Source organism: Halictus rubicundus, chromosome 10 (assembly GCF_050948215.1).
Source record: "Halictus rubicundus isolate RS-2024b chromosome 10, iyHalRubi1_principal, whole genome shotgun sequence".
Taxonomy (NCBI): domain Eukaryota; kingdom Metazoa; phylum Arthropoda; class Insecta; order Hymenoptera; family Halictidae; genus Halictus; species Halictus rubicundus.
This window is the reverse complement of record NC_135158.1, coordinates 10431075-10451041: the sequence shown is the minus strand read 5'-3', so window position 1 is coordinate 10451041 and position 19967 is coordinate 10431075. Positions and strand designations below refer to the sequence as shown.

Below are 19967 nucleotides of genomic sequence, written 5' to 3'. Positions count from 1 at the left end.
GGTCATTTCTCGGTAGTGTATCGCAAAATTCGGCTCCGAAACGGTTCTAAACTCGATTGTTATTGATTTTGTACATCGACGTTTAATATGAACTCGTAATATTTGTCAGTGAAGTCTGACATCGTGACTGAAGTCAGTCATGTATGTAATTAACACGGATCCACAAAACGTATTTTTTTACATCTTCGATATAGTCACACATATAAAATTCTAAACAAAACATTTTTTCAAAATTTCTGTTCCGCGGTCCAATATTAAGTTTTAGCATACACCGTGTTAGATTGAAAACGTGTTCCGAGAATATCGTGTTACAAGATGGTCGACCGTGTGACGGTTTGGCAAGCCCCGTTTGAAAATAAAAAAATAAAAGAATGGTGCTCGTACAGGTGATCCAAAATTGTGTCCGATCTCGTGGGCCAGCGTCAGCTGCGAGACTTTCGGCGGGACTCGGCTGTTGTAATTCACGAAGGTAATGATCCCGGTGTTCAGGGACCTTTTCGTGGACTGATACATCCCGCCCACGGTTTCCGTGTACGTTTTGTATTTCTCGCAAATGCCTCCGGACGCGCCGGAAGCCGAGGCGACCCATGCGAGCCCGAGCGTGCCGCCGGTGAAATCTCTGCGAACGATATATAAGGTCGCGCGAATGAATATTCACCGGTTTTTCATATACATATACATATACATGTATGCATAGTTCAAGATACCGCGTGTATGCCTGGTGTCGTACCTGTAGGTGAACACATAGGCGAGGCAGAAGTCCTCATGGTTGCCTAGCGAGTGCAAATTTAAAAAGTTACTGACGTCGATGTTCTCCATGCAGAAAGGGTTCGGCTCGCCGTACGTCTGCTGAGGCGTGCACGCTGTGTCGTCGTCGATCTATCGGACAGAACGATCAGGTGTAACGATCGACGATCCAATTTGGATCATGCTTACTTCTTTAACACGTTAAGTGCCAAATATCTGCCTATATATAGAATATATGCCTATAAATAGAAATTTTAAATATATTATAGGGGATGCTGTTTTAACCCTTTTGAATTCTAAAGATCTTAATCAATTCGGTTTATCTGGATATGTCACAATAAAAATGAATGTCTAAACCTAGTCGAAAATCACTGTCAGTCATATGTGACTGACATGGCAGTTAACGTGTTAATTCGCGATAGAACCTCGATTATCCGTACCAATCAGTGGAACGTGAGCTACAGTGTTAGAGATTAAATCTTCGCTGATACAATGAATAGATATATAGATCGTCCTAGGTGTAACTGTTGACTTGTTGCTGTTTAATTTTAACTGTTTAACTTTAACTGTTTAATTTTCGTCGTAAATGTATAAAATCCACAATCTATGTATCGTATCTATGTATCGTGTATCGTTATGTGTCGTTATTTTTCCAACCTCCGATCATTTCACTGGTCCCAAAGAATTTTGTTAGCGGGATATGTTAGCACACAGCGTAAAAACAAATCGTCTTCGATAAAAAAAAAAGTATGTTTTTCGTATACAAGAGGATCTCTCTGTACTGGCAATAGAACCCAAAAACGATAGCATGTTTCTACAGAAAAAGAGGATAAATGGAGCACTTTGTTTTTATATTCGAAAACATTCATTTTAAGTTCAACCACATGTTATTCAGTATGTTCTGACGAAAAAGTCGGTTTCGACGTGATACAAACACGAACACGTGCGCAAAAACCAAACGTTCAACATCGTTTTATTTGGAAACGCAGTTTCGTTAGATACCAACTTTTTCGCGTAGATCTACGTATCACTAACGGAGCAGTAAAAACTGTTAAAATTGATCAAAGTTTAATATTTTCAAATCTTTTGCAATCTCTGAGACCAGTCACCGATCCGATTTGGATTGATTTGAAAAATGAAAAAGAAAAGAAGTTATTAACACTAAACCTACCGACATTTCATGTATACCTAATCCTACCATGAGTGGTCAAATGGCCGCTTCAAACAAAAAAAATATGTATCTTAAAGAGATTTCAGCCAATTGGATAGTAAACAAAATATTTTTTTCTATTTAGAAAAGTTTTATTTACATTTCTGCATTTTCAGCACATTCAAGTCAATAAGTTACATGGCGATACAGTAACATTGTATACAAGAAATTCTAAACGAAATTTCAAAAACGGTCATTTGACCGCGCGTGGTAGGTTTAGTGTTAATTTACAGCGATGAGTTTCGCGAAACAGGTAATGGTCGATCGGAATTGACTTGCCTTTATCCGCTGCACCTCGAATTTAATATTCCTATGTTTGATTCTGCCGTCGAACCTGGTGTCCCTGTAAATGTAATTGACGGCGGTGACGTGGTGGGCGATAAGAGACAGTATCTCTTCTTTGGTTTTCTCGGCGTCGTGGTGTAGCTGCGAAAATTCGAAACGCGGGAATTCAATATCCGCGAATTTCACGTGTTTCGGAACGGTTTATACGGGCGGGGAAACGAGATTTTTATAACGGCCTCGGGAAAGAATGTCCGGCGAGGGGGGAGGAGCGGACCAAAAAGAATGCAGAGATGGAAATATTCTTCTAACGCAAGGACACCGGGAATGCAGGGACGTCTAGTTTGGAGGAAAATACGAAATGAAATTACGCCGGCCCCTATTACCGGGGCAAAGCTGTGTGAATGTGACTACAACGGCAGAATGGCTGGTATTCAGAGCATTCGGTGGATTGCGCGAGGAATTATTACGTTTTCGAGTTAAATTTTATAGCGAAAAAGAAATGGGTCAGTTGTTATCGTTTCTGAAAGGAAAGCACGCGGACCCGTGTTCTCTCCTCCCCCTCTCTTTTTCTCTCTCTCTCTCTCTCTCTCTCTCCGGTTTGAAAAGGGGGCCAGCGCGCCGTTTGCCTCTGTCAAATGCATTCGCGCGGCAGGCTTTATTTGGCTTTTACCTGTTCGGATATATGCCGCCATATAAGAGGATCAGTCTGAATGAAAAGGGAACAAGTGTTCTTGTTGTCCTCCTTTGGTCTGGCTGCTCTTCGCACCCTCCGATGACTAGGTTCGTTAGCTTCCCGGGAGTATTTGTGACCAGGTGATTCCTGAACGGCGTTCCACGAATCCGACGGTGGCTTCGGATCCTTCAGGTTCGCGGTCGACCCTGCTGAAGGAACGTCCGGCTCGCCAGAATTTTGAATTCTCTCCATCCACTCCACCACGTCGTCGGTGACTCCGCAGCCGCTGTGCTCCCCTACGGGCAACGTGAAACGTTATCGCTATAAAATTATGCGAGACAATAAAATGCCAGACGATCGTTATGCTTTTATTGTGCCGCCGTTCCCCAACCCCGGAAACGCTCTCCTAACGTGGAGCCGGGCGAACGTAAGTGGTAATCAAAATCCTACGTTGACAGAGTTTCTTGCCTAATCTATTCAAATATTTAACTCTCCGGTTCTGTTTATGTGACAGTTACATCCGTAATCTCCGTAGGAAACCGTGCGGTCCGTGTAATAGTTGTGTTCGTACTCTTCTTCGAAAGCTGTGCTGAATTATGCGACAAATTAATGGGGAGTCCTTGGAATTGTTTGGAATTTTTCATATCAATAATTTAAATATATATATATATATATATATATATATATATATATATTACGAATAAGAAGAAAATCAGAGTATATCTCTGTTATGCTTATTCTTGTTATTAGGTTACTGTTGCTGCTGTCTCTTACGGGTTAATGCTGTCTCATACTTGATAATATATCAAGCATGACCGCGAGCATCGAAGCGTCAAGTATCAAGGTTCTAGTTATTACTTGGTTGCAAACGCATTATGTCATAGTGATTTTCAACTTTGCCTTGTAACACATTCAGAATGTTAGAGCATTTAGTTCTAATTTTTTCTCATCGCCTAAACGAACTATTGTAAAATGTTGTCTTCTAAATTTAAGTTACTAGAACAGTTTTTACAGTAATGTACTTTATTATGTGATAGTTCAATACGTTCTTATCAGTTTTATGATACAGGAATGTAAATAACATTAAGTTTACTTCCTCCATAAAATAAGTTCGTAAATATATTTTCCAAGGTTTGATCAGAAAGCTGTTTTACAAGCAATTAAAAACAGTTACTGGTGCAAAGCGACGTCTGTTGCGAACCTTTCTTTAATCATCCCGTTCAAAGAAATCAATCTAGAATACAATGCAGGAAATGAACGCAATCAACTCTTCTCTTCGGCAGTGATTTTATTGGGACGTGCGCTATTGCGCGCAAATATTTTATCGCTTGTCCGATCGTTAACAATCTTGGAAACAGCGCAATTGATGGCTAAGCTTTTATATAATTCAATTAACTAGTGGCAACAGTTCCAAAACAGTGGACCGTAAAGACTTTCACTTTCTTATCGCTAAATTCTCCATCCTGTGTGTGGTCAAATATTTTTCCGTGACTCAGTACGTACAAAAGTAGTTTAAAAAATTGTTGGTTGAGCAAAAAATGAAATCGCAAATAAATTCAGCTATAGCCATTTAAGAACGATTGAATAAACCAATTATAAACATATTGTAACTTCTGTCATCAATACCGGGCAAAAAGAAAAATATGTTCTATTCGTTTGTTGTATCAATAATTAGGTTATTAGGAAACACAAAATTCATCCTTATATTCAAACTCTTCACCAGGATTTCGATTCGATGTTATAGGGCAAGAAGTTAAACCTGTTTTATTTATATTTACGTGGCTCTTAAGAAGTTTTCCGGCGTATACTACTTCGCCAGTTTTCTCTACTGTTCTCGTAGAGTTAATCGGCTTAGCAAACGAGTGGCTCGCATCTCGGATCGATACGACTCCGAAAAAACAAAAACAAGAATTGCTTATGACTCAGCGTAACAGATTCGATCAACGCTGAGCACAATTTGAGAACATTGAAACGCCGGTACTCTCGAGCGTGCACCTCGCAGGAAGGTGTGCACACCGGAGTCACAGCGGAAATACCGATGCGCAGTTTAATTATTCGTGTAATTTCGAAATGCAGGGAGTTGAGTCTGCGCGCCGGATGCCCGGACATAATGCGTCACGTAATGACAAACTTAACCGCTTCCCCTTGGGTGTCGTATCGCCCGTAACGACGATGCTATTATTTTGAGGACATGGCCCCGGCCACGTACGTACGGGTGTGAAATCGCACTTCCTTTTTCACCCGTGACACCGGCGAACGCAACCGACGTGAAGCCACTGTATCACTTTTTACGAGGCGAGATTTCAGAACGGTCATTTAATGTTTCCCCCGTTCCTTCGACGAGTCTCTTCCGTACCCGATAATTTCTCGGCGCACAATGGCCAAGCGTGACGGATGTTAGTGCCCTCCGCCCCCCTCTCTCTCTCTCTCTATCTCTATCTCTCTCAATAGTTAAGCAATTAAACACCACAGAAGAAAGAATGCGATTGCTCGATCTTGGTGCAAAAACATGTTACAGAGAAAAATTTAAAGAATACAAAAATGCTGTTGTATTATTTTCAGCCGACCACGATTATTAAGAAAAGAAATAAACGTCACACAGCTTCCGTGTCTTGCAAAGAAAGCAGACAATTCTTATTTTGCATAAAAATCCAATAAGTGAAAACTTAAAAAGTGGAAAATGTTGAGAAAGTGTAGTAATTATGCCGCCTAAAAATGATACTTTGAGATTTCTCGAACTTGGGAAAAAAAGTTGTCTTTCTCTCACATTGTTTGCTTCTTAGAACAATTAACTATGTTCCAAATGGTGTTCCCATACATTCATTCCATATGATCCATTTTGTACGACAAAATGAACATTACAGACGCTTATTGTACCCGTGGAAACACTTCGAACACAACAACAAATAAATTTTAAAGACGGGAAAAGTGTTCAGCCATTTTCGCTGCAATTCTTTTCTAAATTGCATCTAAAAAAGTGATACGACTTTCCCTTGTTACGCAAATGTATGTGGAATCTACAGTGTAACTGCTTGCATTGTACCAGTGTGTTATTAAAAATTACCAACAATGCTGATACATTTTACGTATAGTCTGGCGTTATCAATTCTAATTCAATAATTTATGGGAGTTAACAGAAAGCGTTTTTGGTTGCTTTCATCGAGCAGACGAAAGAAATCAAAATTATCCTTTGAGGTTAACTACCGAAGTGAATCGTACTTTCTTGCAACTTTCATTATTAATTTCTATTGCTTGATTATTATACGTAATGTAATGATTTCCTATCGAATTTATTTGTATGCGGATACAAGAAAAATGAAAATTTATCCAGTAATGATTTAGTGTAACTGACAGAATGTGACTGAAGCATCGAAGTTAGATCCACGGAAAATGGTACTGAAAAGTTCATTAATGAGAACACTGTGTCTCGTTAAAATTTCATACGAAAAAAAAAAAAAAAAAAATAGAAACACCAGTCAAATTTTACACGACGCGAGTAATGAAGAGGTAATGGTGGAGCACTATAAAACACTATCGATCGCATGCAGTGTTATGTTGGATAGAATACCCTCAAACAATACGTGCACACCTAACACCGATCGATACTTATCGAATGCCTCCACGAGAGAATGGCGTAATAACAATTCTTCGTGGAAGACCTTATAAAACTATGTTATAACCAAACGAAACAAACAATCGTTTTAAAGCAATGAACAATAACGAGTTTCCTTATAAATAAGTAGGATTTCCTTCTTGAGAAACTTTTAAAGCAATCACAGCTTTCTTCAACTTGTATTGTTGCCATGAGAAAACTTTCGAAATATCGTTTGTCGAATTCTTGCAAGAAAATAGATGTGGTTAAGGGATGGTAAGATGCAAGAATTGTAAATGTTCCGTCCATATATTCTGAAAAAGGTTATTTTTTTAACGTAAAAATAAGAAACAAAGCAAATTATCAAATCATATCATATATTAAGCATAGAATTTTTAAGATTATTCTCTGAATTTATTTTTTGGGAAACAATCGATGAAAATGGAAAGTTGCATGAAGCAGTCTGATGATAAAGGAAATTTTCATATTAACTCGGTCTGAATTTCTAGCACAGTAATGGAAGGTGAAACGTCCAACGGGGTGGTGAAAATTTTTGAACGGCAGGATATATCGATAATCGATTGCGATCACCGTCGCGCTTAAATTACCTTCGCACTTTTTGGTACCGGTATGAATCACAAGTAAGAACAAACCAACGCCGATGGCCCCCGATATCCGAGATAATTGCGGCGGTTGCTGCTGGTTTTATTGGCGGGTTAGCTGTGAGCCAGGAGCTTTAATAACCGGCCGCATTGGCGTGAAGATATTCGAGGGATTTATTGGTACTATCTACGCAGCAGGGCTGATATGGATTACCGTTATAAAGACTGATATGAAAGGCAAAAGGTTGTTCGCGGACCAAAAATGCGAACGCGCTTAACGTCTGTCGTCGATCAAAATAAAATATCCCGTGTCACTGTTACTGCTGACAGTCGTATCGCCGTGCTTCATGCGAAGTGAACATTTTGTCGAAAGCTTTTGATACCTCACGGCTTACACCATTAAAGAAATTGTTCAACGAGCGACACGCTCGTATTGGCATATTACACCGACAATTCAATCAATAGACCTTTTCCGCTTGTACGACGCGAAGCAAACTCGTTATCGGCTACCATTGTTGTTATTAAATCCAATAGAAGAGCGTTTGATGACCGACAATATAATTGGTATTGACTAATTGGAGTCGTAAGGGTGGAGAAAGTGTCCAGTTCAATACAGATCACATTACAGGTCACATTACAATGGAGTGTGATTCGTTGTTCATAGTTAAGTTGTGGATTTTTAAGATTAAAAATAGACTAGTTGCTGAACGCCAAGAAATTGCTGGGACTTCAAGAACTTAGGAAAAAAAAATATTGACGTTGCAATAGCAATGAAAATAAAATAATAATTAAACGTTGATCTCACAACTCGAGGATTTCCTAATAGAAGGCATCAGTGTTTGAGCTGATATCATAATCTGCCGATGAGTCGCGAGTCGTCCTATCTTTCCAGGACAGCCCGCGCATACATGCATACACATGAACATTAAACGAAGATCAGAAGCCCCAGCAGCGTTATCCTAGATACCCTAATACTTCTGGCATGTACAGCAGAGATAGATAAGCGGGGAAACTGATTAAAGAAACATTACCATCACCGGTGGGACGCGATGTTGGCATCCGAAGATGCAACCGAGGATGCAAGTAAGACCGAAAGTGTGTCCGTCGTGTTCTGTTATTCGAGGCCAGCGTGTACACTCCCGGGCAAAATATAAATAAAATACAGCGTGTTTATTTCCATGTGGTTTTGAAGAAATTAAAAGACAGCACACGTGCGCTATCATTTTGTCCAGGAGCGTGGGGATTCGCAGGTCGAAATTGTACTATTCCCGCAGAGCGTTAATGCTGCAGGCTCATAACTGCACGCGTATATCCAGTTCGCAAACAGGCAAGATGGCGGCGCGGCGGTTCGTCCGCGAGAGCGCAATATGGACGACAACCGCGATAAATATTATACACGATCCGGCCGCTGTTTATTTAAGCGGTGGTTATTTGCACAAATGCTGTAAACAGGGTTTTGGGGGGTCGAGGGACGAGAGCTAAATCCGCATGCGTACCCATGAAAGCGCCGCCATCCATACCTAATTCGGATTCGGTGAACTCCTTCCGTTCTGTTATTCCCTGCTTCAACCCTGTAAGCACTGTACACGCACACTCGAATGGACTACTTTCTTCCGTAATGATATCGCGAACAGCGCACGGAATTCACGCTATCAAACGGTTCCCCGGAGCCCGCACCTTTATCCCGAAAATGTAATCTCCCTACAGGATGGCGGAACTCGTTCCAACCGGCAATTGACTATTTGCCGGTTGCGCAGACATTCGCTCTCGCGTTCAAGTTCTCGACCGTGGACAATATCGAACTTGACTGAACTCTTTCAGCCGCCGACGCTGAGGTTGCAAACGTAACGCGTGGAAAAATGCGCGGTACCGCACGTTCGAAATTAGGTTCACGGGAAGTTCGGTGATAGAATTTTAGAGGTAACTCGGAGATTCAGAAAATACGAATGTAAATAATACGGAGGTTATTTTACGCGTTGGATCGTTGCGAGCAGTTTTGTATTCAGCGTTTTCAGGGATCTTGAGGTGAGAGACGTAGAACAAAGCAAATAATAAACATTCCTGCAATACTACCTTCTCATTAGGATAATAACTTCCGTAATTTGGTAAGCATCGTGCAACGCACGTTGTTTAATAAATTACATAATGGACATACTGGATGGATTACTGGTGACCCACGAAGGATTATACAATTATACAATTATACAAACAAACCACATGAAACTGGCTTCGTACGGATTATGTCAAGGCTGATTATTCAGATCGCCACAGTGCCTCCTCAAATTGACGCTGATCATTATTTCATTTGTATTGATTAAAGATTTAGATGAACTTGATGATTTACCAATTTTGTAAAAATAAACGTCAAGAATAGAGCTGTTGCATTTTTCGAAACCGTTTTAAAAATCCAGTCAAGGATTAACCCTTAGCACTCGAATGGCGACTGTAAGGCGCTACTAAAAATTGCTGTATTATTGTTCAAAGTATTTTTTACATTATTAGATTTGTTTGTATTTAATAAATTACTAAACATTTCAGTATTTACGAGTAAATTGCACCATTTTCGTATGTATAACATGAAAAATATATATATAAAAGGGAAATATTTTAGGTCGGAAGAAATGTTTCGTTTTGAAGTTAAAATAGCTTCGAGTGCAAAGGGTTAAGAATGTTAACTAGCAGAAGAGTCAGCTAAGTCGATCTTACTTATGTTGCAAGCCATTATAATTTTTGTTGTCAAAAGTTTGTTCACAAAAGTACGGGTCTATATAAATATCCGCAGGCCAGTTATCACCACTGTGACAGTCGAGCATAAAGTTTCGCTAGTTTCACTTGGTTCTTAAATTTTATGACTGAAAAACGTTCCGTAATATTTCACGTTAACTTTGCTGCGGTAGATTCTCTATGATTTTCACCGAGTCCGTTAGTTTAATTCGTAAGAAGTTGATTAACGTCCCTCCCCCTCGGGAACGCCCGGTTATTCAAGGAAAAAATCTTCACTGGTAATTTACAACTCAATTTTTCTTTTCCTGAAATTATTACGTATTATCTTTCGAAAAAGTTGCAGAGAAATTTGTTTGGCAATGCGAGCAGAAGGAATTAAAACTTTTTCGAGGAATACGAATTAGAGAGTGTTCAGCTAGATGATAAAATGTTGTGTTTCATATTTTTAAGCACTTTGTGTCACTATCTCCAATAGAATTGTAAATTGTGAATACGTTTGTCACAAACATAGACCATAGCCTAAAAATTAAAGTTGTCAGGTGTTTAAAAAATGACCTAATAATTAATGGTAAATGTTTCGGGCTGCAGAAACAACAGAAAATAGTTCCGTGAATATCTAAAAATACGTATAGGCTAATATTTGCTGCAAAACGCAATTTGAGCAACTTCCCCGGATAAACGCACGTTCTATTTCCTGCGTCGAAAAAATAGTTGCGATCAGGAAATTAAAGTATTTCGGATACACCAATAATCGATACATCCGCCCAGCAAACCAATATAAATTCTGGCCTGTACGTTCGTAGAACCGCGTAACAATCGAAACCAATTTTTCCGCAATCAATAGTTCTGTAACTTCGATTAGTCATTACTATTTGATCGATTTGAAAGATGGCAGAACCCGGATTGTACATACAAAGAGGAAGTATTCCGACTCGAAAGACGAATCAGTGGAAAACCGGAGAGACCGCGTACACGCAATGTCCTGGTATGTGTGTATATCCTTCCCTGGAGGTAAATGGACTGGAAGGCGCAACGTTCCGCCTCTACGTGGAACTCTATTCGCGTCGTTAGGCACTCTTCTAAATCGTGAAAATCCCGAAGCTTGACTAGACATTCTACCTGTTTGAGTTCGGCTTCTGTCCATTAAACCGTCTGCTATTTTAACTGTGCAGAAACGGTTCTACAGTTTTTTCCCCCGCTCGAGGGAAATTTAACTACCTGCGAGTTTCGGGCCAGACAGATTTTTCACCGTGACTTACGGCGCGTCTTTATCTAACGTTCTGCGCCCGACAGTTTTCACCGTTAGAATTCGCTGGCACGCGCGATTCTACTAATTGGACATCTCCCACAATTCTAAATCAATTCTAATAATCAAATTATTTTCAATCAAATTAAGGTGGAGTGGGGTAAAACCGACTCAGGAATTGTAAAGTTTACTTCAAACTGATATATTTTCTATCTATTCCACTAAAACCTAATAATCTTAGCGTTTTTATTTAGCGTATGGTGTATTCTTCAAGTTGCATTAATTTGGATTAAAAATATCTTCTGAAACTTATTCTTAATAAATTAAAAACAGTGCTGCTGGGGCGGACTTCCCCGGAACTGGGGCAAAACTGCACCTACCTGTTTAAAACAACTGTAATAAAATAACATAAAAATAAAAATTCGCAGAATACATGGCCATCTATGTTCATCATTGAATACTAACCAAAGGAAGATTTCTACCTTACAGTTGGAACAATGCAACGTATATTCGAATAAATAAGGGCCTAGTACGGATCTACCCCACTGCACCTTATTTAGTACAGAAAATATCCTTTCTCAGGATTAATTTAGAAAATGTTCGAAATCAACGAACCAGACGTTCACTGTCCCGTGTCGGTAACAAATGCCTCCGTTTGTACCCTTTTGCATTGCATTCTCTAAAACTCGCAGTTACTTGTGCATACCGGCGTGCGTCGTTAAGGTAATTCGGTGAAAAACCATATACGGTTCGGTGCGCCTTTAAGGATGCCTTCGCAATGTAATCTAACCTGTCATTCGACGGTTCGAAACGGTTCGAAACGGCAAAGGAATGGCCGTCCAAGTGTGTAAACGCGGAGGAGTCGCGTGACGCGCCGCTGCGAGAGGACCGTGTTGACGGAAACTATCCAACCAATCTATAGAAACTCTGCCGAGCATAATGGTTGAACAGTTACCCAAACGAGACCACCTCCGCCGACAAACTTGACGTCTTTCTTTCGCTGACTCGCGGATACGAAGGAGACTCTGCGTTGCCGAAAGAGACGCCATCATTAGGCGAAGTTTTACGAGTGTGAAATCGCAACTGTTCGGCCCGTCTGTCTGCGAACAAACACTGGGACACCGATTCTACACACACGCAGGCGAACACTCACCTTTCTTCCTTCGAGTGAGATGTTCTAACAATTTCCAACAAACGGAAAAAATGGATTCTACAATTTCAACGTAGCGCAACGGTGCAAGTATTATTTCAGTTCTTGGATTTAATGTTAAAGCGCGCCTCCTTCTATACAGGGATCCAATCGATAGCAAGATTGAAATATCTCTTAAATTAATGATTCTTGGACGTAAATAGGTTAATACATTTTTATAAAGAGCGGGCGAGTTGCATCGATCTATTCGGTTAAAAATACACGGGCTCCGTTTAAACAAACGTGAATGACCTACGCCGGTGTTTCAACGTTTCCGCCTAGCAACACTTCGGTAAGACTCTAAAAGCATTTTCCTCCATCCAACATGTATTTCGAAATATTTTCGATAACAGATTAAACCGTGACACTCTGTATCCAAGCGAGTTCAACAGCAATCTCAAGATTCGATTCGCTAAAAACGAGCTCGGGCGAAACGAATAAAACGTATAATATAAAAAGTCGCGCAATCTTTTAAAAATATTGTTCAATAACTTCCTCTCCAGCGATAGCCGGGTCGCAGAACGTTTGTTGTACATTTTACGACATTGAACCGTCTCTTCGTTTTTAGGTTAATACGCATAGTAGTTTGATCGAGGTCTGCGACACGCTGTTGATTTACTTCCATAGCAGTTGCGCGCACATGGAAACGCACTGTTGGACTTTTGTTTAATGTAACTACAGCAGAGACAAAATCGCGGAATTAAACTTTTCCTAGAATCATCTGAAAGTCCCCAGAAAGTGTATCCTTCGGTACTATGAGTTCGTTAAGGTTTTTCCTGTGTAACATAATTTCTATACGATTTTTAAATTTTCACATGATCGACTCAATTTTATTTTATTTGTCCCGTGCGTTTCAATGATAAATACAATTGATGTGAACTGCGAACTATCTATTCAGGAACTGTTAATTTCGTTTGCTGAATCGACTGTGCATGCGCTACTCTAGGGAGCTGTTTATCCAATTTCGCAATGTGTTACCAACGTACAGTTGTAATTTGCAAACCTCATGCACTGATTGACTAATGTGTTGCACTACGATTGATTTACACGCTCTAACAGTTTTATTAATATAAGCAAATATGGGCAATTATTTACAAAGGGAATTCGACCTCTTTAAATGACCAAACTTGTGCTTCAAAGCGAGGGAGGGACTCCATCCCTCTCCGTGCAGCCCCTCCAAAAAATCTAACCAAAATTCGTTTAAAATGGCGGAGTTCGTTGTAGTGTACGTAACAGTTTTTTTTTATCGTCGAAAATAAGGCCAAGTGACATTTTTATCAAAGGAAAAAATTGTTAAAAATGTCGAGCTGTACAGCATATTTAAATTTCATCAAAATAGAAGAAGAGTACCAAGATATGTGAAACAGTTTCCATTTGCATTAACGAACAAGTTAATAAGGATGAATTTTAAAACAGACTCAGCGACAGACTCCGCGCGCATGAATTGTCAAGTAGGAATATTTATAGCGTCGTCGCTGTCTCTGTTCGAGATATAATGTTCGGTTGTTCAACAAACCTTTTCGAAGATGGGCGTACGGATCGCTGACGTCATTTTCATGATAGATCACAGAATGTAGCGTGTCATTTATCTCGTATGGCGGAAAGTAATAGTGCACCTTTTCCACGAACCACGCGCCACTGCGAGGCGAAATTATTTTTCCGTGGAAAACGCCGTCGCTGATGCTTCCGAACACGTGACTGCCAGGTTCGCCTAAAAAAAAAAGAGAATCGTATTCAATAATGATGGACGAATGCGGAATGAAAAATGTAACGGACTATACATGCATAAACAGACTGCGACTTCGGGTCCAGTCAACGCCACGTGTCGATATCCTTGAAAAAGCTGTGAATTTTTCCATGACTTAGAGCTACTAGTACAAGATTGTTTAAAATTATGTAAAATTATATTTTTCACGTGAAAACTGTACATGGCCGGTTAGATCTTTCATTCCATAATTATTGAAACTGTTAAAATGCTTCCCTGGGCAATTATTAAATAAACGAGTTTGTCCCGGTACGAAGAATAAATGCAGTTTAATTGCCCAACACAAGCCAGTCACGTTAAGCTTTCGAGAGTTAAAGTGGTGAAAATAAAATTCATTTCACATCGGAAACGTTGAATAAACGTTAAACTAATGTCACAATTTTATTTTTCATTAAACCCAATGCTTGAGTTATGTTTGCCAAATTTGTATACACCATGAACGCATAATATCCATAGCCTGGGGATAACGATCACTGGAGCGACAAGTGTACGAAGATTAAAGCAAATGGCACGTGGCCAAAATTGCAAATGGCAAATGGGTCTTTTGATTTTAGTTGCTTAATCATTTTTGCGGTGTCTCGTAAAGGTCTTTCTATTCATTTCAAGCATATGACACTTTTTGTGGAATTTTAAACAGTGGTCGTTAGTTGACCTAAATTATCGATCAAATGAACAGTACTATGTGAATAATCAGATAGCAGATTTTCACCACTACAAATATTATTCATCATGGAGAAATACGAAGGTAAATAAATAAAGATTATGCGAGACTGATATCATTTTTCCGCCAGCGCGGTAGAACTGCTGTACACGCCGCATTTATTCTACATTTTTAACCACTTTCATTCTGGAAGAATCTCTTTCCCATTAATCATAGCGTTAATCTCCAGAAGAATCTTTACAACCATGCGGATAAACAGCGGAATGTGCTGAAATCGAAAAATGGAGCATTTTTTTTAGCGAAAACATTTTTCGCAGCTTCCTTTCAACTTCTTTCAAAATATTGTTTAGCTGGAGGATTGTAAATCTTGGACAAGAATGGTAGATGAGACGTGGTATGCGCGAGGCATGATAAAAGACCAGTGTTTCATTTTATCCTGGGAATGAAGAAATTAACTACGCCGCGGCGCGGTGTACGTCTAGCAGAATAATCTCACAAAATGTGCGCACCACAAACTGTTGTCTTCGCATGCATAGACAAAAACGTGAGTTCTCGGAAAGAATTCGCGAAAAATCTACGCCCGTCGTTTCGTTTCCTCTTTGGATGAGTGTTGCAAGACGATACAGTATGTTTCCGTAGATATTTCGTAAATTTCTCTGATTTAAATCGTTCTATTGGATGACAACTTTGCTCCAGACTGTGGACTTGGGACGGACTACCCCTAAATGTATACTGTAGCTCGAGGCACCCATGCTAGGACGAACAGCTGCTATAACGAACGAGGTTCCAGAACCAATTACGTTCGTTCTAGTATACTCCACCGCATCACTCGATTGTATATACATACAGCGTTTACTATGAAACATTTCCTTGTATATACAATGTCCCAATTATCTGAGAACGGTTCGACAATTCGTAAGGAATCGAATAAACATTTCAAAAATCGTTCGTCAAAGCTCGAACGACGTCGAGTAGCGTACAGATACTCTGAGGCATCTTAATGAAGGAAGCATTGAAACCAATCTTTTTTAAATTGGATGCTATAGCTAAAAATTGGACTTGGTCTATATATTAGGTGTACCCATAAGTAATCAGTTATTTGCAAAGAATTTCTTTTGCCTTTAGTTCTGTACCGATCGTTGAAACACGAATTCTTTTACAGTTTTCGGTAAAGCAGCCTGTGTTCAAAATATTCTAAAAAGTATAATTTTGTTTACAAGCCTGTAATAAAATGGCGGCGTCCGCACCTTCCGAGGATCATATTCGTCATTGCAAACTTTTCATGCGGGATTTAATGCAACGGTAACAACAAAGAAAATTTTCGATGTTTATGGAGATGTATTGAAGGTCAACAAGTGTCAACGTTGGTTCAGAAGGTTGCTGCTGGTGATCATGATCTCTCTGACAGGCCTCGAAGTGACACCCTAAAATCTCTAGTGGAAGCTGATCCAAAATTAAGTATACAAGAATTATCGAGAAGCCTTGAGTCCACATGGTCAACTATACAAAGGCACCTACACGAAATGGGAAAGGCAAATAGGCAAGGAATATGTGTACCGCATCAATTATCTGAGACCAACAAGAATATTCGTCGATCAATTTGCACTTCATTGCTATTCAAATTTCGTAGAGATCCATCTCTTAGCAGAATCGTTGCCGGAAATGAAAAATGGATTCTTTATGATAACGTAAAGCGTTCCAAACAATGACTTTCTGCAAATCAAACCGCAATATCAACCCCTAAACCTAGCTTATCACTTAGAAAGGTGTTAATGTGTATTTGGTGGGACTGTCGTGGCGTAATTCACTTTGAGTTATTGAAACCTGCAGAAACAGTTACTGCTGAGTTGTATTGTCAGCAATTACAACGGCTGTATTCAGAACTATTGAAAAAGAGGGCATCTTTAGTCCACAGAAAATGCGTAATACTGCAAATTGACAATGTCCGGCCCCATACAGCGAAACTCACTCAGGAAAAAATCAAAGAATTGCAATGGGAAGTTTTACCGTACCCCCCGTACTCACCGGATATTGCTCCCTCTGACTATCATCTTTTCAGATCTCTGGAGAATTATTTAAGAAATAAAACATTCACTTCTGTAGAAGATGTAAGGAAGCACCTAGAGTCATATTTTGCTTCACGAACCCCGGATTTCTATAAGAGGGGGATTGAAAATTTGCAGGGAAGATGGCAAACTGATGGAATTTACTACAACGTTTGTTTTAGATTTCAAAATAATTGATTACTTATGGGTCCCCCTAATATTTCTAATTTGCGAAACTATACATATGCAGGGCACTATACTGTTCGACTATGTTTCACTATGTTTCGCTGTACACTTGTTTGAAATTTTTAGACTAAGATGACTGTCATTAGGTGTCTTGCAAAGTACTTCTTTCGCCCTGCAGCAAGAATATCGAGTTGGAAACTTAAATGTCTGTTCCGCCACAGCCGCGCGGTGTTAAGCAGCCGCCTAGGGGTTGCTGTAGCACAGATAAGGGAGCGTCAGACTTAGGGTGCCTGGTGACCAGGCCAAGTTCGAAATTTTCGTCATCGCCGAAGATAAGGGCTGCTGTTAGAAATGAGGCGCAGACATGGACCTATGTATCATCACACGTAGCGTGCGCCCGGCATCCGGTTATCGCGAACTTTCGGAGGAACATTCAGGGAGGCCCTTGCGAGCCTCTAAAGACGTTTCGTGCGCGAACATCAAACTTTCAACGTCTCCGGCATCTTTGCCCCGCCTGACTAAACAAGTGTATCGCGCATTATTCTAATAAAGCAGTTTAGAAGAAGGACACGAGTGTTCTTCAACACGTAACGCCAGTCAAGGAGGGTTCAGCTAGACGGAAAGCCGTGTCACGTGGTTGCCTAACCCCTTGGGGCTTCGCTAATTTCAGACCTTCTATTCAACACCCCAGGGCAAATATTTGAGCCGTTTAATGGAAAAATGGTGCAAGCCGAAACAGTTAATCATTGGATAATGAGGAATTAACACTTTATCGACCGCTAGCCTATTAATCGGCTTTTCGATTGCCAATGCTTATCGACCGCTAGCCTATTAATCGGCTTTACACTCTAAAGAATTATTAAAAATTGAATTACTATTATAAGGCCCTTTATTATATAAAATAAATGCAAAATAAAGTATAAATATCAATAAAATTACATTCCTTTGAAACAAAAGCAATAAGCACAACACAATGAATAGCGAAAATTTAGCCGGTACTGGGAGCAAATGCGCGCGCGACTAAGCCGGTCCTTACTGAGTGGCAGCCTCAACCACGACCGGTTGATAAAGTGTTAAGTAAAAGTTTTATGAAACACAATAATAATAATTTTTAACAGAAAATATTTGATTTATCCGATTTTCTTTTACCAATAGAGCATAATATATGTGAATCTTTATTTACTTTAACGTCAAAGAGCAACTCCACCGCATTACATTGACATTGCACTCGATTATTCAAAGAAACAAAACGTTACTAAATACTCAAAATGTTAATTGAGTTGTCTCCGACACAATTCTGCGAACACACAGTCACGAAATAACAATTGATATCCAAAACGATAATACGGTTGACGTGCTTTCTGTAATAATGAAGCTATTCCCGCGGACAGATATTATTGACAGAACTTGCCGTCGCAATTTCGCGTTGATCCGTTTTAATAAATTAAAGGGGGTAACACCCGAGGCTCGTCGAATGCCGCGACATTTGAAACTAGCCCCGATTCAACAATCGAAATAAGAGATCGGTCTTTTCACATCGCTGTCCCCGGGAAACACGCAAACGCGCGGGAGAACCGGGTCGGCCGAGCACAAAAGTGAAAGATAAACCGTTCCAACACCCTAGAGCGGCCGAATCCATAATTTAAAACGTCCCTTTGCGCGCGCGAACCGAGCTAAATTATTACGATGGAAATAAAGGTCTCACCCGGTATCTAGCGTGACACGCACTTTTGCGTGCCACACCTGGATATCCCGGGGAATACGTGGGAGTAGATATAACGCGGCGAGTATACCGTGCAACGGTACTGCCTCGTTCAGGTCAAAGTTTAGAATGTAACAGCCGCGCACTTAAGACGCAAACGGATCGTGATTTATGCTGGAAGAAGCCCGCCGCTGTTTAAACTATTTTCTATGTTGCTCGAACCAGGCAGCATGTTCCCTTCCTGTAACAGTGCCTTCGATATTGCACGTTGACCTTACAGAGGCTGTAGCACGCTCGAATGATCCTCGCAGCTGGACGTGTTATGGATACATCATGCATTTATGGTGTGCATCATGCCGGCGATCAAACTTTGTGACGCGAAACGTATTTAAATGAACGAGCATATTTGTAGATTCCATCCCTGCGCTTTATGGATTTTGATATATTTATTTTAGCGCGAGCTTCCGATGCGAAACTTATATTATTGTCGAAATGTCTACCATGTTGTACGGATCTTGCGTGTTCCGGTTATGAATATGTCACTGGATGGACACTTTCGCATATATGAGTCTATGTGTAGAGTCATCCTTATGGCACGAGCAGAGAGGAATACTTTGCACATGAGTCACGGTGTATAGCCCGTAAAATCTGATTTTATATTATGACAAAAACCGTAAACATCGGTAATTTACATGCGAATTGTTTCGATCTCATTATTGCAGATATGACAGGAACAATTGTGATGTATTTGTTTGAACTGTTGGCTCAATATTGTGTAATAAAATTTTTCATTTTGAATGCTATTCTTTTTATTTATATCTGCGAAAATTCCAAAGTATATGGAGAATATATATATATTTGGAATATGTAATGACAGATGCAGATAACGAGCATCAATTATTTAATGAAACAACTGCTTCGGTAATCATTAATGTATTTAAAACAGAATGTTATCGTATTTTGGAGTCACATGTTTAATTAATGAAGCGCTCATTGCGATAAAACGCTTCGATTAACTTCAAAAATTTAATTTGCGTTCTATCCACTGATCGAAAATTAAATATGTACACTAGAAATTTGACGATCAACACGACAATACAAACAGGAAGGAGAGATTAACAAAGAGCAATATTTAACTTTGTAACCCAATCTTGCTTCCACATAATCAATACTCCATCAATTCTAGGAAAATCAGAGTCGAAAATATTTTCAATTTACTAACATGATAGTGTAATTAATTTAATTCCGAATATATGCACATGCTACACGTATTGAAAATTCGCCAATTATTCCTCATAAATTTGAACAGTATCATACATTTTTTATTAACTTTCTCATTA

The 19967-nt window shown here is 39.7% G+C and overlaps 1 protein-coding gene across 3 annotated transcripts in view; it reads right to left on the bottom strand.

The window, feature by feature from the left end:
- Kuz (zinc-dependent metalloprotease kuz) overlaps window positions 1–19967 on the bottom strand; it is a 152400-nt gene that overhangs the window by 6820 nt on the left and 125613 nt on the right. For all 3 annotated transcript variants that reach the window (XM_076794964.1, XM_076794965.1, XM_076794966.1), the window contains exons 3-7: window positions 13785–13979; window positions 2913–3211; window positions 2237–2383; window positions 731–879; window positions 385–619 (exon numbers count right to left, since the gene is read on the bottom strand). In XM_076794964.1, the coding sequence (XP_076651079.1) occupies window positions 385–619; window positions 731–879; window positions 2237–2383; window positions 2913–3211; window positions 13785–13979 (1025 nt within the window). The remainder of the gene's footprint in view (window positions 1–384; window positions 620–730; window positions 880–2236; window positions 2384–2912; window positions 3212–13784; window positions 13980–19967) is intronic.